The 22,322-nt window shown below is 39.4% G+C and overlaps 1 protein-coding gene across 1 annotated transcript in view; it reads left to right on the top strand.

Moving 5' to 3' along the window:
• nrxn3a (neurexin 3a) overlaps positions 1-22,322 on the top strand; it is a 187,108-nt gene that overhangs the window by 53,968 nt on the left and 110,818 nt on the right. The window contains 1 exon segment of the mRNA XM_076166051.1: positions 529-690. Coding sequence (XP_076022166.1) covers positions 529-690 — 162 coding nt within the window.

Below are 22,322 nucleotides of genomic sequence, written 5' to 3'. Positions count from 1 at the left end.
AGGCAGGTGGACATCATATTGATAATTTTGAAGTTCATATTATTATTATTAACAGTTTGCTCTGCCAATGTTCATCATTTAACTTTGTCTGACTCTATGAACTGTTAATTGATACAGTTAATCATTATTGTTGGTGCTGATGTGTGTGATTAAAAAGGTAAACTGTGTGAGCAGCAACATTATAATTATCTAACTGTGTGTGTGTCAAAAAAAAGTTATGCAGATCGATCAAAGTAGCCTCCTGTTTAGTACCTACTGTTTACTGATATCAGACTAATCTGAACAGGCCAAGTCCCATGAACAATTCCACTAGGCTGCATTAAAGATCAAGACAGTATTTGGATGCTAGATTATCTTTATCCTTTCTGTCTGATCATCCATGGCATCATAAATACACCTTCCCAGTCCTGTCCTGTCCAGTCGACTTTAGAAACTCAACATCTTCTGTTGCACTGTAGTCTACTTCCTTTCCTTACAATCCAGGCAGATCATGTGATCAAGTCTTAACCATGTACTTCCCATTGACAGGTGACAATATCAGTGGATGGGATTTTGACCACCACGGGTTACACCCAGGAGGACTACACAATGCTGGGCTCGGATGATTTCTTCTATGTGGGAGGCAGCCCGAGCACAGCTGACTTGCCTGGCTCTCCAGTCAGCAACAACTTTATGGGGTGCCTGAAGGAGGTAAAAGTCCCAATACAGTAACACTAAGTGCATCCATATACTTCACATATTGATTTGCTTATGAATGACACAGCACACACTTTTAATAACCACACGGGGCAGTGGGGGTGTAGGTCACTTTTACCTCAGTACAAAACCTGCGTGTAAGTAAATACAAACCAAAAGGGTGTGGTCATTAATCACTATCTTCTCTCCATCCAATCATATTATCTCTAAATCTTCAACCAGCAGTGCCAATATAAATGAAAAAGGATTTTTCATTATATTATTGCTGTCTGATCACAAATTTAAAGCAGTAAAGACAAAGGCAACAATGTGACTTTTTAAGGTGAATTATATTTATGTAGTAAAGCAGGTTGACAAAAATGACTGGAAGACACTCATAGTACATACAACTGCCAGGGCCAGAGTCCATCAATCTAGATTCTGTTTCTCAGTGATGCAATTTAACAATATATATCAACTAGACCATGGCCACCCTTCCCTCAACCACCATGACTAATAAATATGTGATTCTACCAGGTCTCGTTCCAAAATTGACAAATTTAATTGTTGTTGGTGTCACCATTAGGTTGATTGATTAAATTTTAAGTATTTGCAGATAAGGACATGTACAAGTAAAACTTTGTGACGCAAATAGTGGACCATTTCAGAAGAGGAGGTTTTGCAGGAATTGACCTCTCTGGACTCTTGAAAAGCATCTGGACCTGATGAGCTTGCTGCCTTTTTATCAGCATCCCACTGCAGCTCCCTGAACAGACCTCTTTTAGCTCTCCTTCCATACTGCCAACATCCCATCACATTGGAAAGATGCAACTATGCTTCCTCAGTTTGAAGGTGGTGATCAGGCTGCCCCAAACAGTCACAGGCCCATCTCCATCTTGGTATTAGTTATATCAAGGTTTTTTAAAAAGCTTGTTAACAAACAGCTAATCTACCATCTGAGTGCCTATGGTATATTATCTGGGGTGCAGTCTGTTTTTTGTTGTAGGTATGGTTGTGTTACTGTGAATTTAAAGGTTCTCAATAATATTACATCTGCATAAGAGGCAAACCATGAGCTTTTGACACTGTCTTCAACAGACTGTGCAGAATTAGGGCCACTAATAACTAGCTGTCTTCTTTTTCTCAGCAATTCTCTCTAGACCATGCATTTCTCATTCGGATGCATGGTCTGCGGTTTGTTAATGGCAGCATGAAGTTCTTTCATGGCAACTACAGCATTAGCATCCAGAGAGACATAAACCGCAGCAGCAACAATGCAGGTAAACTCACGTGGAAGGTAGAAGGGTCTGCACTTAATAATACTCCAGATCAGCACAACACTGGGTATTCCCCCGTCTTTGTTAACAGTCTCGAACTCCGGTGCCGAGAACTTCCGGTCGGATGAATAACTCCTTGACTCTTTGGTGGCTTTACCAACTCCGGAAGGAGCTTGTTAAAGTTGAATGGATAGTCCAAAACTACGTTGTTACTTTGGTAGTAAATATCCAGAAGTGACAGTGTCTGCTGTATGAATGGTTCGCCTGCTGAATGGAGTGAACACATAGGAGAAAACTAGGTAAATAAGCACTAATTTGCTAAAACTAGTCAGACATTGAACCTTGAGATGTACATGCGGCGCCATCTTGGTAATCGTGCTGAATTGTTGAATGAATGGGACACGAATTAGCTCATGCACTTTGTGAATAATGAGACACGCCCACTGATATTAGCAGCCAATTATACAACAATTTACCAAAAACTTGTGAAAGGGGATACAGTACAGTCTCAAGAGCATGGAGGAGATACCAGGAAAGTGCCCATTACACAAGGAGTTCTGGACAGGGCTGTAGAAGGGTATCAAGCCAGCAACAGGACCAGTATCTGCTCCTTTGTGTGAGGAGGAACAGGAGGGGCACTGTCAGATGTCAGAGCCCTATAAAATGTAAATCTGTTGGTTTGCTGACATGGACTTGCACATGGACTTGAAAAGTCAAAGGACTGTGCATGGCACAGTTGTGTCCCTGCCATGATCAGAAAGAAAATGCAAGCTATCACCTGCTGCTGAGAGAAATGTGTCATGATGATCAAGAGTCAACAATGAACCACCAAAAAGCAGTTCTGCAATAAATTAGAAGCTGTTGGAACACAGGTGTCTGTGTCCACAGTCAACCGTGTTTTACATCTGCATGGGTTGAGAGTCTGCTGTACTTGCAAGGAAGCCCTTGCAAGGAAGCCCTTGCAAGTACCTCTGCAGACTGTCCAGGATCTCACTGATGCCTTGATCCAGCCTTGATCCAGGCGATTTTGAATCTAGCACTGAATGGGTTATAATTCCGTAATGTAAGATTTATTGACTTGAATCAGTAACCCTTGTGTGATTTAAGTGTTATCTCAATATTTGGAGCAATGCATGTGAATTGAATTCATTCTGTGACACGCAGCTAAAAGGTTTTAGGCCAAAGCATAAAAGTGGTTATTACAGGTCCACCATCAGGTCAACCAGCACCATATTTTGTGTCCACCCCAAATACTTTTTGAGATATCCTGCTCACAGACAAACTGGCCCACATGTTTGCTAAAATTAACTCAGGAAAAAGATCTAAAATTACTGACTTGTTTTCATATATATATCTTAATACTACAGGCTAAATAAACAAGGTATAGCTTAATCATGTATTATTTATTATTATATAACTACTTAATGTAGAGGCGAAACTATTGAAACATGTTTTAAAATACATTTGGTCCAGTGGAGGCCAGCCAGTAGGGGGTGCAAATACTGGATGTTTGTCAGGAAGCTTACAATATATGCAGATTACGTCCATACTTGAAATAGCACCACCAGGAAATGAGACATTTTATCTCGTCTAACAGATTTTACACCTGGCTGGCAGACATTTGTTTTGTTATATTTATAAGATTATCTCAAAATTGCTTACATTCAAAATCAAATCAAATCAGGTTTTATCATCACAAATACAATCATCCACAGAACAACGTCCAGTGAAATTCTTGGTGACCAACTCCAGAACAAATCCAAAAAGATAAAAACAATTGTGTCAACATAAAACATTTTACTGGGTCAGTGGTTCAGGGCTGAAAGGCCAAGGGAAGGAATCCTCCTCATCTTCTTTGTTTTAGCCATGATAAGTCAGTGATGCAGACACTAAGGCAAGGCAAGGCAAGGCAATTTTATTTATATGCACATTTCAGCTATACATTTCACAGTGCTTTACAATAAAATAAAATAAAAGCATCAGAAAAAGAAAAGGACAGTAAGATACAAGAAAAACAGAAAACTGTAAATAAAATTAAAACTAAAAAGGACATTTGAGTACAGTTGAAAACAAAAAAGTAAAGAAAATTAAAAAAAAAAATAGTTTCCCCCGTAGTTGTTTTATTTACGCCTCTGTTTAACAGGTTACCTTGTCCCACAAGGAATTCCCTTTTGAATAAGTTGGGTTATGCCCTGTCCCACAAGGATTATCACTTTTTTCTGAACCGGTTACCTTGTCCAACAAGGATTTCTCTTTTTGAAATCAATTGTCGTACCCCTGCAGAAGCCACTGGGTTCTTTTCCACCTTGAGGATCTGAGCGTTGACCAGGGCTGTGGCGGAACATCTGCTCACCCCACCGCTTGGTTAGAGGGGAGGAATCGCTATTTGTCGACTGATACCGTTCCCGTCTGCAGCAGTTTACCCAGTTAGCTGTCAGATCCTGCCGACAACACCAAACTGTGGTGGAAATGTGCAGTGAGACAATTGAGAAGACTCAGGAGTCTTTTATTTTATCCCATCTAATTTTCCCCATCAAATTTCTCTTTTATTCTTATTTTGAATAAGATGGGTTACCTTATCCTACATGGATTTCCACTTATTTCTGCATAAAACAGGTTACCTTGTCCCACAAGGCATTCCCAAAACTGGTTACCTTGTCCAACAAGGATTTCTCATTTTGATAAAACAGGTTACTTTATGTCGCGAAGGATTTCTATTTTATCTCTATTTTGAATAAGATGGGTTACCTTATCTCGCAAAGGATTTCCACTTATTTTTGGATAAACTTACCCTTGCAGAGGCCACCGGGTTCTAAGCCAAAACAGAATAAAACAGGTAATTAAATTAAGGTAAAAGAAATAATAGTATAAATAAAAGCATTAAAAATAATAAATAAATCTATATACGAATAAAGCAGGTAGTTACAGTAGGTTACAGTGTAGTGAAAGATGATTGTGTTTAATTAAAGGCAGCGGCAAACAGAAAAGTCTTCAGACTTGATTTAAAAGATGTGAGAGTTGCAGCTAACCTGCAGTTTTCTGGGAGTTTGTTCCAGATATGTGGGGCTTAAAAACTGAATGCTGCTTCTCCATGCTTACTTTTGACTCTGGGGACAGAAAGCAGACCAGAACCTGACGGTCTGAGAGGTCTGGATGGTTCATAATCTAGCAGGAGATCAGACATGTATTTTGACACTAAACCATTCAGTGACTTATAAACCAGCAGCAGTATTTTAATAAGTAAATTAAGTAAGTCAATTCTTTGGCAGACAGGAAGCCAGTGTTAGGACCTCAGAACTGGAGTGATGTGATCCACTTTCTTGGTCTTACAGCAGCAGCGTTCTGGATCAGCTGCAGCTGTCTGATTGACTTTTTAGGTAGACCTGTAAAGAACCCTGTTACAGTAGTTGAGTCTACTGAAGATAAATGCATGGATGAGTTTTTCTAAATCCTGCCGAGACATGAATCCTTTAATCCTTGATATATTCTTAAGGTGATAGTAGGCTGACTTTGTAATTGTCTTAATGTGGTTGTTGAAGTTCAGGTCTGAGTCCATGACTACACCAAGGTTTCTGGCTTGGTCTGCGGTTTTTAACATTACTGATTGAAGCTGGGCGCTCACTTTTAATCGCCCCTCCTTGGCTCCAAAAACAACCACCTCAGTTTTGTCTTTGTTGAAATGAAGGAAATTCTAGCACATGCAGTCATTGATCTGTTCAATGCATTTACTTAGTGCTTGTATTGGACCATAATCTCCTGGTAAAATGGTTATGTAAATTTGTGTGTTGTCTGCATAATTATGGTTACTTATTTTGTTGTTAAACAGTCCCCCCCCCCAGAATGGAGCCTTGGGGAACTCCGCACATAATATATTTGTATGTTCAGATGTGTAGTTGCCTATCAATACAAAGTAGTCCCAGTCCTTTAAATATGATTTAAACCAGCTTAGTACTGTGCCAGAAAGTCCTACCCAGTTTTCTAGTCGGTCTAGTAATATGTTGTGGTCGACCGTGTCAAATGCAGCACTGAGATCCAGTAACACCAATACTGAAATTCTGCCATTGTCTGAGTTCAAGTGGATGTCGTTGAATACCATAACAAGAGCAGTCTCAGTGCTGTGGTGTGCTTGAAAACCTGACTGGAAGACATTGAAACAATTGTTTAGTGCCAGGAAGTTGTTCACCTGTTGAAAAACTGCTTTTTCATGAACGAGAGGCTTGATATGGGCCTATAATTGTTCATCAACGACTTGTCTAGATTATTCTTTTTTAAGAGAGGCTTGATGACTGCAGTCTCCAGGGCCTGTGGGAAGACACCTGACAGAAGGGATGCATTTACAATTTGTAGAAGGTCTGGGGCCAAGCAGTTTGAGACATTTTTGAAAAAGCCTGCTGGTAGAATATCCAAGGAGCAGGAAGAGGATTTCAGATGTTGTATAATGTCCTCTAGGTTTTTATGGTTTATTGGATAGAATTGTGTCATGGTATTGGAGATGATTTAAGGTGGACATGAAGGCAACACATGTCCTGTACCTGATATGGGGGCACTGACTGCTTGTCTAATTTTCAGAATTTTGTCAGTGAAGAAGGAGGAAAATTAATTGCAGGCCCTGGTGGATAGAAGTTCAGTTGCTACTGAGACAGGAGGATTTGTTAGTCTGTCCACACTGGCAAAGAGTGCACGTGCATTATTATTGTTTTTGGCGATTATGTCAGAGAAGAAGGACTGCCTTGCATTTCTCAGTTCCAGGTTATAAGCATGAAGTCTCTCTTTATAGATTTCATAATGAACCTGGAGATTTGTTTTTTGCCACCTGCACTCAGCTTTGTGACACTCTCTTTTTTCCATTCTGTTTTAGAAGTTCGCCTGCTGCTTTACAACATCATTAGACCCAATGTGCAGTATGATGTTTTTCACGGTTTGGTGTTCAGCCACAGTATGCAGGATTCTGTCTTACAAGTCAGAGACCATATCGTTTGGAAAACAGAGTACTTGGTGGTGTGTTTTTTACTGCACACGCTTTTTATATCTTCTACAGCAAAGTCGCCCACAATCAGAGTTTGAGGCCCAGTCGTTAGCTCTCCCTCCAGCCTTCTACTCTCAATAGGTTACTTTCAATCCTTACCCTGCTGTGTGAAGATGAGAAGTTATCCGGGTCGTCGGGCTGAGATCCAGGGTCCTGCAGTAGTGGAGTAAATCGGTTTTGTAGCCGCAGGCTTGGTCGTTGGGGAGGTTTGTTGCTAGTTCTCCCTTTTGTAGCTGTCCACAGCTTTGCCCTGCGAAGCACAGGGGTTGAAGAGGCGCTCTGCCTGGATGATAATGCAGGCCAACCCGGTTGCATCATAGATGTCAGGGCGTTGGTTTCTGCCTGTTAGCCGTCCTCTCAGTTCCCAGGGAAATGATTTACTCTTAGGCTTTGCACCAAGAGCGTACCACCCGAAGATTTATTACCCACACAGCCCTCCTGTTTCGTAGTGTTCACGTTGTCGCTAGTTAGCTGTGTGTTAGCATGCTCCTGTCCGCTGCTTTGAGACATTGGTAAAGTGGTCTCGTTCCCACACATCCCATTTACTTCAACGTTCACTTCTAACCTGTGAATTTTTGTTTCCAGCACTGCAATCTTCTGTAGAAGTTTGTGGTAGTCATCGTTGGAGAAGGGAGGCATCTTGGTTCTAGTTAGCTTAAGCTAAGCAATGTAGCAGGCTAAAGGCTTGTGCTGTTGGTAGGCCACAGTCACGTACTCCTGAGGTAGTCATAAAAAGTTGCGATATTACAATAGCCTACATTATCCACAAAGATTTTACAGTCCAGGTGATTTATAAGTATCCGGGAGTCGCTGCTTGTAGTTTCTCATCAAAGGAAAGCAAGAATATCGGCAGAAAAATGCAGAAAAATGCAAACAGAGGAAGGAGCAAGCAGCAAAAGTGTCTACACTCAGGGCTGAGCAGAGACCTAGCCTGAGGTATCTGAAGCCACCATCCCCTCTTCACCAAAGCCCCATTGTACCTGAGGGGATGGTGGTTCCCCTCCTGTTTCATCCCCAAATTCCACTATCAGCTCTTTAGTCTTGCTGATGTTCACAGTGAGGTTGTTCTCCTGGCACCAGTTCTCCACGTAGATCACTTCCTCTAGGTAGGCCTTCTCTTCATTTTCATAGCATGGAATTTGTCTGTGAGCACAGCACAAACATTTGTTCCACCGTACAGTTTTGGATTTTCCACAGTTCTCACATTTTTTTTTCACAGTTCTCATGTTGGTGAAAATTACTACGATCTCTGTTGCTCTTTTTGTGTTTCCAAAGCTGTGTGAGTTTAGTCCCACTGATATTCAGTCCGCATGGTCACAGTGCATCCCAGTAGATCAGGGGTCTTCAACGTTTTTCAGGCCAAGGACCCCCAAAGTGTTGGAGAGATGGAGCAGGGACCCTCTGCTATATACATTGAATAAAATTGTGTTTTATATCAAACTGGACCTAGTGCCATGTATAAACATAGATTTTCTCATCAACGTCTGTTGACCTTGGAGGGATTTGAGACTAGTTTGGAAGTAATCAACAGGTTTGTCTTTTAAGTGGCGTGTGTGTCAGTAGCTCAGTCGGTAGGGCTTCCGCTTGGGAACCGGAGGGTAGCCGGTTTGAGTCCCTGCCGAGGTGCCCCTGAGCAAGGCACCGAGCCCCCAACTGTAATGGGTGGTAATGTAATGAAATGTAAGTCGCTTTGGATAAAAGCGTCTGCTAAATGATCGTAATGTAATGTAATGTGTCTCCAAGAGCTTTGATGGCTTCATAGATTCGTTTGACAGCACAGTAGATGAAATGACACACATTGGTATAAGATGAAAGATAACATCTTCTGCCTCCATTCATCCATTCACTACAATATGTTGGATTCATGTTATTATGTATTTAAAGCAGCGGTCTCCAACCTTTTTGTCTCTGAGAGCTACTTTGACAAAATAAAAGTTTCCGAGGGCTCCTCATGTTTAACATTATTAGTAACATTTATCCACATGGCTGATTCTCCACCCAAACCAGCTGAATAAGGGTCTTCTTTGTGAACATTTACAAAATTTCGATGCACTTCAATTCAGCAACATGAGCTTCTTATTTCTGTATACATTTTCAGTGTCAAGCTCACACTAATGAATTCACATCATATTAATCTCAAAGAAAACAAAACAATGTTATTTCTGATTTGACAATTTAACTAATACTATACCTTTCATATTTCACATTTGTCTGTCCACATATCACTTTCACAATTTCCCTTCACATTCCCTGCAATTCAGGGAATTCCCTGTAGTTCCCACAACATCTTCAACGTACTTCACATGAATTCAGTCTGTTCTGATGTTAGTGAGATGACAGTGAGTGTGGTACTGTTTTCATGAGGAATTTAAATAAACATTGAACAAAAGTTTGGAAATTTGTGTTTGGTAGATTATTTCTCTGTTGTAACAATGCTTCTTGGCAATACATTTTAAACCGTTGGAAGGCCTGTTTGGTTCCCTTTTAAATGGTGCCCCATTTGTAAGTAGCATGCATTTGTGGGATGAGCAGCCAAATTTGCCAAATCTTCTCTGCAAATGCCAAACAGCTTATTCTGCTGTTGGTATTGACTGTTGTTTGGTGTTGCTTGGTGGATTGGATGATTGAAGTCTATCAGTAACAAGGTAGAAACAAGATATATTGGCAATTTTCCAATTTATTCATTTAACAAACAGTCAATAATCCTGAAGCCATGAACCTTACCTGGCGACCAGCTGGTCCCTCTGAGAGCCCAGATAGAGGGATTGTGGGTCACAGTTCTGTGGGTCTTAAAACTTTTTAAACCTTAAACCTTTTAAACCTTGTAAACCTTAAAACCTTAAAACCTTTTAAACCTTAAAACCTTTTTAACCTTAAAACCTTAAAACCTTAAAACCTTTTAAACCTTTGAAACCTTAAAACACCAACCTTTTAAAACCAAGACCAGGCTGGTGACCAGCATGAGGAGGAGGTGCCAGGCAGTTGTGGCCTTGTATGGTTCTTCCACACGCTACTGAGGCTCCTGACTGTTTGTTAAATGAATAAATTGTAAAAATGCCAATGTCTTGTTTCTTTCTTGTTACTGATAGACTTCAATCATCCAATCCACCTAACAACAACACCAAACAAGAGTCAATAACAACAGCAGAATAAGCTGTTTGGCATTGGCAGAGAAGATTTGGCAAATTTTTCATGAGCGCAACCCACATACTCAGCTGTGCTGCTCATCCCACAAATGCATGTTCCTTACTAATGGGGCACCCTTTAAAAGGGAACTAAACAGGCTTTCCAACGGTATAAAATGTATTGCCAAGAAGCATTTTTACAACAGAGAAATAATCTACCAAACACAAAATTCTGAACTTTTTGTTCGGAGTTTAGTTATGGAATGTTCTTGCAGTGAAGCACTTTCTCTCTCGTACTTTTTTGGAATGTTTTTCTGAAGAACATACACCGGATTGAGGACCGCATTCTGCCCTTATATCGTCACAATTGTTAAAATGCATCCAAATGCTGCTTTTTTCCAGCTGTCACTCATCGCTGCCTCTCTCTGTCCTGCTCTGTACCTGTAGTAGACCGTCAGCATGCCCCGCCCCTCCCTGCTTAATGTTATCCTTCTCTGTCTTCAGGTGAATTGGTCGAACAGCACAACATCTGTTCAAAAATCAAGTCTAATCCGTGTTCATGGCACGGAGAAGACCATCCTATATTTCTGTCTTGTTTTAAGTTGCAGAAAAAAAAATGGCTCTCGGACAGGGGCCGGCTCTTTTAGTCGATTTGTTCGCTAACGACACATGACGCCCGGGCGTTGAGTTGACACCTATGCTCTAGTAAGCCATGGCCGAATTCGATGATGATACATGATTTTGTGACCCGCGAAGTGACGGCATCCGGCCATTTAAATGCAGGGCTTCCACATCATCAGCGTTTAACAAAGGTGATTTTTCCGAGGATAGATTCTCGGATATTTTAATAAATAATTCTTTCAATTAATTCCCTGTCTGTGACAGCTTTCTGTGCCTTACGATCTTCTCAAATCGATCTTCTTGATCAACTTGCTCTCCCCTGCTTTCCACAGCAGTATCCAAATCGCTTTTTTACGTTCATTTTCAGCTTGGTACTTTTCAGTAAATGCTGCGTGTTTGTTCTGGAAATGTCTCTGAACATTTTGCCTTTTACCTCTCTTATTTATTATAATTTCTCTTAAATTTCTCTCCATATAGCAAGCACATTATTATTAATTGTTATTATTTCTCTCCTTTATTGTTGTCAGTGAAAGCAAATTGTAAACGTCCAGGCAGAGTTAAACTCTATGTTCCTCCAAGACTTTTTTGGAGTTATCCATGGATAGTGAGTCAGTTCAGTTCACATATCTTCACAGATGTGGAAATGTACGTACATTTAAAATAATTTCTAGATCTTGACAAGTTGTTTCATATATACACATTATTGTTATTATTGTTTATCATTGAAATTGCCCTTTTACTTAAGGAATTTCAGGTTGTTCATAATATGTTTTTGTAAAAAGAAAGTTAAATAAAAGTAAACATTTGCAATATGAACTTGTACCTCTTTGCCCTAAAACAAAGGGAAAACTTGGAGTTGTCCATTTATAGGTTATTATGCTTTTACTAACCCGGCCCACTGAGTTTAAATTGGCCTGAATCTGGCCCCGAATTAAATTGAGTTTGACACCCCTGCACTAGAGGAAACATGTCAAGTTGTTGCTCTCTGTACAGTCTCTTTTTTGATCGTTGGTTTGATGGATGTCTTTCTAAACCTGACCTTTGTTCTATGTTTTGCAGGGAGTGTTCAGGTGCTGGATAACTTATCATAGTTGCAAGTTGCTAGTTTGCTTTGATGACAAAAAAGAATGATTACATCTCCACAATGATTATAAATCACACAACCAATTCATTAATATCAATAGCCCCCAGCCGAGCTCTCTCATGTCATCATTAATAATTCCTTTTCTTGTTGTGACCATTTATTGTCTTGTTATTAATATTTCATTTTTTTTTGTTTAAAAAAATCAAATTTGACTGTAATTTTTTAAAAGTCACCAACACAATTGTGTTGTATATATATTTCATCAAAAACAAATAAATGCTAAACATATTTGTTTAGTTACACTGTGATATGAGTGTGTGTAAATGCAGCACTGTTAAATGAAGAAAAAGAATGAAAAAATGAAGTTAACAAATGCAAAAAAAAACGGATAAATTAATTATGTGTTAAAACAAAAACCTGCATTTCTATTTTAGTTTCTCTTTTGTTTCTTGTGTGTTAGCCCAAGCTAGCTGCTGCAGAGACAGCAGGGACCTGGCATTTTTTAAACACCACACTGACACTTGCAGTACAGTACACAGCATCATATGGTCTGCAGGGAGAGGGAAGAAGTCGTGCAGGAGCCAATCAATCCCCCCTGGCCTACTTCCTGCTCTGTGCCATGCTGGGGGAATTCACTTCAACCTCATCACACACACACACACACACACACACACACACACACACACACACACACACACACACACAATTCCAAATTCATAACAGCTCTAAATTATCCTGACAAACACGAGTTGTGCCCTGCGGGTCTCCAGCATACTGTGGATACCCTTAAAAGGCTCTGAGGCTGAAAGAAGCAAAAGTGCGACCCCAATTTTATTTTTTAAGACTATGTAAAGTCATTTGAAGAACACTGAAAACAAGCTGAAATCAAATAAAAAGTACACCGACAAACACATTTTTATTTCTATAACATAAATGTACCAAAAAAATACTGTACAGTAAAAACAACAAACTCCACAACCCATTGCTTATATTCTACACATACACCATTTATCTATTATAACCCATTTTCTGGATGTGTGTGTACACATAAACGTGTGTTGATCTTGGTTTACTCATCTTCAACATTTTAGTATTATCTATCCAGAGTGGGCTCTAGCCATGTTCGTGCCCTAGGGGAGATTAGGATTGTCCGGATTGTCCCCCGTCCTCCCACACATTGCCCCACCATTACTTCCTCATCACCACCGATGGTTTGAAGACAAACGTATAGTTTTATGAATTAAAATTACTTCACAAACAAACAATGCAAGGAACATTTTTCCATGGTATGAAGGTATGGTGTTGGTTTAAGAAGAACAAACAATTATTTATATTATTATTATTATGAGTAGTAGTAGTATTAACAATTTCTGCTTCTACAAAATTTATTGAAAAGGTGCTATGTTCAGTTGTCTTTGGTTGATTCACAAACTTTCGGCCTTATTGAGGCAAAATGTGCAAAAAGAAAACAGAATATTACTAATATTCTGTAAACATGGTGGTGATGGCAACTTCTCCCATCCTCTCTTCTTGGAAATTAGATTTGACCTGATATGACCCTTTGCTGACTAACTCATCCTCACCATATCAAACAGGACTGGTCACACAGCAGGACCTAAAGGTGCTGCCTTAGTAGTTTCATTCCTTCACCTGTAAGCGAATTCAAACATACACACAAGTATAGTTATTAATCCTTTAGTAAGGATACACAATGATTCATAAATTACAACACATCAGACAATACATGCACTTGTGCGCAAACTACAATTTCCATGGCTTGTTGTCACTGAATGGTTAAAACATATGATGGACAATTTGAGTTCCATATGTTCATAAATGATTGTGGATATGTGATAGAATTATAGCAAAAATCTGTCTGGTTTACATATTGATTAGAAACATAATCACAGCTGTAACATGCAATTAAGTGAACTCCTGCTGGTTGTTTCATTGGAGGTACTTGAGTGCTGGGTGTTGCGTGACCTGCAGCTGTATTCAAACATACAGCATATTCACACTGTACACCACTGCATTTGTGTCATTCTACTGCACACAAAGTAGCACTGTACAATCAAATTAAATTTAGGTTGAACTTGCTTCTGAGAGTGGTGATAGTGGGATATCATACCTTCTCCAGCAACTGCAGGCTTCTGCAAATATTTTTTCTAGAGTATGCTAAATCACATGCTAAAACAAGTAGCTGACGAGCAGAACAGAGAACTGCTGTAACCTGTTCACCAGTTGTGTTCAAACCTAGCCTAGTTATAATGAAAAATATGACTAGATTATGATTTATGTATTACTTAATTATCCATATATATCCATATAGTTAGCTGCTGGCTTGCTATTACGATATTGGGTGATAAAAATAAATTAGATTGGATTTGACTGATATCCTTCGGTCTGTGTTAGAGTCAAGCAGATATCTTTGTATCATTATTTTCCACTTGACAAAATGTGTAGACGTGTAAAATTCAGCATTTTTTATGACAATATCTCTCTGTGTTGGGCTGTGTTTTACACCTCTTCATTTCCCTGTTTTCAACCTTAGTCTGTCCCCCCCTCCCCCGTTAGTCGGATCAGCCGTCCCGTACTGTTTTATTTGTTGCCGTCCCCCGTGGCTGTCTGAACAGCTTAATAGTTTTGCACAGAGAATGTTATGGAAGAGATCAAATGCGACATCCGAAATATCATAGCAATGTCCAAGGTACTGTAGGTCCGTTTTTTCCTGCATAGTCATTCCTAGATCATGTAAAGTTATGGAACTCATTTCATAAACAAAATATGTGCTCAACATTTAATGCTGTTTTAATACATATTAAACACCCATGGGCATTTTGTCAAGTAATGCTTCAGCTCTAAATGTGTGAATTTTTTTTAATGTGTTTCAGCTTTACACAAAAGCCGACCAGGCTTTTAAAACAAAAATCTCACAAAACCTCTTGTGTTTTTTCTGCACCAAAGAATAAATAATTTGAGTTTGTGACACCAGATATTATATTATATTATTATCATTATTATTTATCTTTTTTTAAAGAGCAATTGTAATAAAAATGTCTTCATTGAAGGGTGCCAAAATGACTATTGAAGACAATATTAAATAAAGTATTAGGTAACAAATAAAAAGGAAACAAACATGTAAGGAAACTACCCTACGGTGCCTTTAGTCTGAGAGAACCTACAAGTATGTTAAGTATGATATAAAAGGTTACCATTTGTGAAAAAAAACTTATCAGGGTGTTCTCTCATTGTTTATTTTAATTTTCCCAAGTTCGAGAAAAAACACAGTGTCACATTGTCGCAAGCAAAGGTCAAGGGATTTCCACTGTACATGTGGACATCCGGCTAGTAAGGATTTGAAATTAATCACTTTTTTTGCATTGAGCTGTGAATCGTTCTCATTGTGTTAGAGCAGGGGTCTTCAAAGTTTTTCAGGCCAAGGACCCCCAAAGTGATGGAGAGATGGAGTGGGGACCCCCACTATGTATATTGTATAAAATTGTGTCAAAAACTCAATCAAACTGGACCTAGTGCCATGTATGCCATGTAAATAAATAAAAAAATGGATTTAAAAGGTGAATGCGATAGCAGCTATTTGACCTAAACCTCAAAGATTCACCATAAATGTTAATTATCAATTAAAATTATCAATTTGATTAATTAATTAATTCAATGGATACAATTAAAGGATTAGTTCTGTACTCGAAATCAATCTGGAAGGGTGAGACTTGCCGTGGAAAGAGGCTGAATCATACAACATTCAAAGCAAACAAGATCCGACACTTCTGTAAAATGAGAGGATTTATTAACTCACACTAATAACTAAGAGTTATCACCATAAATATAGTAAACCAGAAAGACATAAAACAATAACAGAAAGTTCAGATACTACTGGATTCAACCGCAAGGCAGGTGAAGCTTGAGCGTGTGTGTGTGTGTGTGTGTGTGTGTGTGTGTGTGCGTGTGTGTGCGTAACATGTACAGGAAGTGGCTATGTTATAAATACACCCACGAGGTCGGAGTCCTTGGAGCCAAGGTTTACAGCCAAGATGGCTGATTCAGTTTTAGGTCAATGAACTTTGCCGGTGAGGGAGCATGTGTGTGTGTCTGAACACCACAGGGGGTTTATCACCCAAGAGGGGCAGAGAGAGACAGAAGAAGCATGCAGAATCTGTGCTGAAAAGCACAGTTAGAAAACTTAAGGAACACAATAGCAGAGATATTAGACATAGAAAATATAGTATTCAACACAGTGTATTTATCTACTTAAAACTTCTAAAATCTGACTCTAAATCTGCCCAAACATCAAAGCCTTACTTAATAGAATCACGTCCGTTTTGTGATTCTCTGTAGCATCGACTGGACAGAGCGGTCTGCGCTGAGGGTCCAGTGAGTCGATGGTTTGTCCGTTGTGGTGAGCTTTGCTCCAAGTCTTCGGTCCTGGGCTGGAAGAAGTTGGAATTGTTTTCTTGATGTAGGTGAAAAAAGCGAAATGAATCGCTGCTTGGTTCACAGGTTGAGTCACGGTCAGACATTTTGAAAGCAAACGTAGGTGCCAGCCTTGGAGGTTCTGTGTTCACTGGACCAGAGAACCCAGGGTTGGGTTTCTTGCTCCTCCTAACTGCTTCGATCGTGCACTGAGAGAATGAATTCTGGGGTTTTTATACTTTTATACTGCAAATGACCTCACAGGCAAGGGTTAACCTTTTGGCCAATGTCGCAGCAATTGAGTCTATGACATCTTCACATTAAGGGTTAGTCCAATACAACTCTGGGGATTGTTTTCTTGTCTTGTGAACAAAGGGATTCCATGCCCCCTTGCAGAGTCCAGGCTTCAAACCTGTGTAGGCCCCATTTAAATTACATTTAATTACACCTTTGAAAAGAGTGACAGATTTTAATGAGATGGCAAATTGGTTCAATAGCGAAGACAAAGAGAGATTCTAGTGCAAAATATTCAGAACAAAACGTCATTTGTTTGTACACAATGTGCACAATAATCTCACCCAACTGATTTACCTCTGAAGCCAAATGTCTTCAATACAGCAAATAAGTACCCCCACTACTGTATACCTTGTCAAATGTCCTTTCAGCATCCAATGAGATGACAATCTCGTGTAAATGATCGAAATAGATACTTTTTAATCGTCATTTTGCATGCAATTCACAGCAAATCACATGCAATGGAAATTTATCTTGCACCCCCTCATATCACACACACACAAACACATGCATTACAGAGGGGGTGCAGGGCAGCCATTATGCGGCGCCCATGGAGCAGTTGGGGGTTCGGTGCCTTGCTCACGTGACCGGCAGTGCCCTGGAGGCAAGTTACCACATACCACTTACTTGGTCCATACGGGACTCAAACCGGCAACCCTCCGGTTCCCAAGCTGAATCCCTATGGACTGCGCTACTGCCGCCCAGCATCTCACCATCTCACCAGTAAATATGTTGAATGAATTATATTTAAAAGAGAGATTGAGTATTAATAATTTTGACGTCTTTTAATAAAACCATTTTGTTCCTCAGAAATAATAGTCGGCAAAACCCTTGTCACAAGTGATGTACGTCGCGAACGATACAGCTCTAAGAGCATGTTCTTTGAAGTGAACGACCCGTCAACAAATTGTGAAGTGCACTGTCACTGTCCTGATCAACACACATGCCCTCTTGAGTTTCCAAGACGGCCGCTCTACCATTCTGAGCCGCACCGCCCTATGGCAGTTTTTGTAAACTTACCATAACAATGCTGTCATTAGCATAATAATGGTGCCATGAAATTATCATCTTATGTCAATTTATCTTTGTCTTGCTTTATGATGGCTTTTATTCAACTCTTGTTTCTTTACACACACATGTACAAATACTGAAAAAGGTAAAATTTGACAAATCATACATGAATTCTCTGTCAGGGGTGCAACACAACTATTATTACAACTTTTATTAATGATTAATGAAACATACATAAATACTTGAGAACTCAGTAATAGTATGCAGAACATAAAACATCCATCCATCCATCCATTTTTTGTAACTGCTTAGAACAGGGGTGCCCAATACATCGATCGCGTTCAACCGGTCGATCGCGAAGGCAATGTGGGTCGATCGCATGGCATTCTAAAAAAAAGAATTATTATTATTTATTTTTTTTAGCATATCGCACAAAGTTAGCCGACACTGGCAAGTACGCCGTTGCACACTCGGCCGAGTCACTAGAGGTTATAGGTTGTAAAGTAATACAGCTGATCAGAACTCAAATGCACGGTTTACCCCCCTGGCTCCCTGTTGATTTGAAGTTCTGAGCTGACATTGTTTAACACGGCAACATGTCGATCGCGAGCTACCAGTCGCTCGCAAAGCATTTCCGAGTCGCTCCCCAAAAGGTTCAAAGAATACATACGTTTGACAACACATCGTCACTTAGTAAAGCTGTTTAAATTTCTATCCAATTAAATTCTCAAACATCCCGCCTCCTTTTGTCACAAAACGATTATAAGCCAATCAGCTGTCAGTCCAACAAATGACACTGCTGTCATGTTTGGTTATGTGACACCATAACCTTCGCCTAGCAAGCGCACGCCGGATTTGAGGATGACCGCCCCGAAAACAGCTCCGATAAAAGGCAACAAATTACGAACGTGAATGGCAAGTGTCTCATTTGTAGTGCGAATGCGTCCTTGGAGCACCACTTCACTAAAGTCCACGGCAACTTTTCACAGGACTTTCCGGCTGCTAGCAGGGCGTCATGTGTCGTTAGCCAACGCACCGGCTCGAAGAATTCCCTGTAGTTCCCATATCATCTCTTTTAGCTGTTTTAGGTTTTCTGCAACTTACAGTTTTTCTCCATTGGTTTGGCTCATTTCTTGAAACAGAAATTACATTCTCAAAACAACATGGACAAACCTCCAAACCACTTGGCAAATGTTCACAACAGAATGGTATTTCTCATTCATTTCATCAAATTGCAAATGTCTTAGTACATCTTTGCAAATTATTAAGTACAGGTAGCCTACAGTTAGTTCAGTTAGCCTACATTTAGCACAATTTCCAAGTGAATAGATCTTGTTGATCTAAACTGATTGTTGATTCTCAGTGTAATGGTTGTTCTCTCTAAAACATGTCACCATCATTTCATTGTATAAGTCATCACATGCACAAGAGTGTGTTCAATTGTCAAAATTAGTCAAGAACATAATACCATGAATACCATATGAATCTCTTGGAACATTTGATGAATTGATTACAGAAATTGACAGTCAGGTGAAACTAGAACTTGACTAACGAAGAAGGAGTTTCACACATCTCAGATGACCAATCAAACAGTATGTTTAGTTACCTGACAGGTGCTGTCCATGATTTAGAATGCTGCCAAACATGTATATATAGAGCTTGACCTTGACCAGTAGAATTTCTGAACATGGAAATTTCTTGTATTTCTTTCTTTTTTTACTACGAGCGGACATTTTGAGGGCTAAAGTCGTCTTGTTACCTGCTTGTAACAACGAGCCAATCATGCGCCAACTTGATATGCGTAAAGCGTCATTAATTACGTGAATAAAAAACAACTTCAAAATAAAAGCAATGCAGCTTTTCTCTATGCATGAGGTAAAATTAGAAAATATGTTTATTTTGTAATCTCCATTACAAAATAGTTTTTTTTGTTTATTCCACTTTATGTGCTTGAATAAAACTGGTTACAATTTCCTTGGCAGTAGTGCAATGTGTGATTTGCATTCTGTTAGCTAGACAAAAAGTAGTACAGTAACCATTATCAATGAAGGACTTGGCTAAGTGACAAAACATCTAAACATTTTGACTTGCAGTGCTTACACAATGCCAAAGGAACGATGCATTTTGGGGGCACTGACTATTTATATGAGAAAGGATTTAGTTTCGACACATGAGTGAACTGTTTTGGGAGAGATATGAGCTTTTGCAGGTGAACCATGGTGTTGTGCTGAACCATCCAGGTTATTTTGGCAAAAGCACCAAGAGTGTTGAGAACATCCGGTCTGCTTCAAAAAAATGAGCCAAAGCAATTGAGAAGGATCTTTGCATTTTGGTGGCACTGACTATTTAGATGGGGAATGGATTTAGTTTTGAAGCATGAGTGAACAGTTTTGGAAGAGATATGAGCTTTTGCAAGTGAGCTATGGTGTTGTGCTGAAGTGTTTTGCCAAATGGTCTTAGAGTTTCGAGAATGTAAATTCTGTTTCAAGAAATGAGCCAAACCAATGGAGAAAAACTGTAATACAAGAGAGAATGATAGGATTGTCTCGGTCTACTGCAGGTACAGAGCAGTGCGCGAAAAGATGAATGACAGCTAGGGGGGAAAAAGCAGCATTTCGATGCATTTTAACAATTGTGTAAAGGCAGAATGCATGTCGAGCAGGGTCCACAAAAAACCTTCACAGACATGAGAACTGTGCATCCAACAGTTCAGTTGGAAGAAATAAGAAGCTCCACCCAGGCTCTCAATCCAGTGTATGTTCTTCCAAACAGGAAAACACTCTGAAGAAAACATTCCAAAACTGTATGACACAGAACATTCCAACACTATTTTAATTCCTCATAAAAACAGTACCACACTCTCTGTCATCTCACTAACATCAGAACAGACTGAATGCATGTGAAGTACAGATGAAATTGGAACTACAGGGAATTCCCTGAATTACAGGGAATGTGAAGGGAAATTGTGACAGTGATTTGTGGACAGACAGAAAATGTGAAATATGAAAGGTATAGTTTTGGTAAAATAGTAAAATAAGTAATAACAATGTTTTTTTTTTTTACGAGATTAATATGATGTGAATTTATTAGTGTGAGCTTGACACTGAAAATGTATACAGAAAAAAACAAGCTCATGTTGGTGAATTGAAATGCATTTTGATACAAAATGTGAGTGTTGAGTGTTAGATATCAACATTTTGTGAATGTTCACACAAAAGACGCTTATTCAGCTGGTTTGGGTGGAGAATCAGCTATGTGGATAAATGTTACTAATAATGTAAGACATGAGTAGCTTTCGGACACTTTTATTTTGCTCTCTGAGGCAAAAAGGTTGGAGACCCCTGGTTTAACACGGTTAATTAGTAATAAGTAATTACGGTGAGTGTGCAAATTATATTTCATTTTTTATTTTTCAATGCTGCAAACTGGAGTGTTCCAACAGAGTGCCATCTTATCACAAATGATCTAAATTTATGATAAATACACTTATTTAAAATCCGACTTCAGCATTTACAAATCACCACAGTGTGATGTTGAATGTGTGTTTTTTATGTGGCACATGCATGAAAATCAAATTTAAAAAAGAAATGTTGTGTAAGGACTGTATGTATAAACAATGCATATTTGTGTTGTCAATGTATTAGCAATATTAATACCAGTGTCCTGTTTAACTCAATATACTCAACTTAATCCTCCAATCATGACATCCAATGATAAACACACACGTATACTCCCTATCTCATCATTACAGACCCACCTACCCTCTCGCTCCTTGCACCCACTGAGTGTGCATGTGTCTGTTGTCCAGTGCTCCCCTCCTCCACTCTTGGCTCCCTGCCATTAGGGCTAATTTGCCTGCTGCCAGTGTTCTTGTCCTCTCCATCCAGCGAGTGCCATTTAGGATAAATGTTTAGTTACCATGGTACCAGGTACTGCTCACTCTGTGGTTAGCTAGCCTGTGGTTATTATGCCTTACATAAGACAGCAATTACAGAGAAAGCCTACATCTAAACCCTACAAAATACATAATGACCTACAATAACACATAATTGGTGTAATTGCAGTTGTTATTATGGCCTCTGCCAGCTGTGTCTGTGAATCATATCTGACAAAGCAATTCTGAATGCTGCTCCACTCCATATCATTCAAATATATTTTACTTTGGAATCATTGTTGATTGATCAGCTCCACTCATTAGTTTTCCCTCCTCCTTCTCCTATTATCAGTGTGATTATCAAATATGTGTTCACAGATTTCACATCTTTCTGCAAAAATTGGTAGAATGTCAGGCAGTAAGCTACAGGCCGATTGATCAGTTGTGTCGCAGAGTTGGATGCCACAGCACCATCACGTGGTGATTTCCACAGCAACTGCTGCAATAGTAACTGCAATAGCTCATGCCTCCCGCTCTGTGAAGTGACAGCGCAAGTAAAAATGTGTGACTGATTTGAATGAATATCTTTTTAGTACATACATGACAGACGTAGAGTGCTTGTGTCTTTACTGAACACACTGTAAAATCCTCAAAATCAAACATTTACAGTCACTGAGTGATGTAGGGTGAGATGCAGGACAAAAGTAAAGCATCACAGGAGTCATGAGTAACTACCCTGTAAACATAATATTCCCAAAAAATGTATGCAGAAGCTGTTGGCATATCCAACATCTTTAACCGTGTCATTGATTGTTGTGACGTTTTATTCATTTTAGACATTAGTGGTAATGTATTGTACAATATTAAATGGCACGAAAAGCCAAATACACATCAAATCTCTAATTGT

Source organism: Genypterus blacodes, unplaced genomic scaffold, assembly GCF_046128005.1.
Source record: "Genypterus blacodes isolate CSIRO-AG114 ecotype Tasmania unplaced genomic scaffold, CSIRO-AGI_Gbla_v1 ptg000154l_1, whole genome shotgun sequence".
Classification (NCBI taxonomy): Eukaryota; Metazoa; Chordata; class Actinopteri; order Ophidiiformes; family Ophidiidae; genus Genypterus; species Genypterus blacodes.
This window is presented reverse-complemented; position numbering and strand designations above follow the sequence as displayed.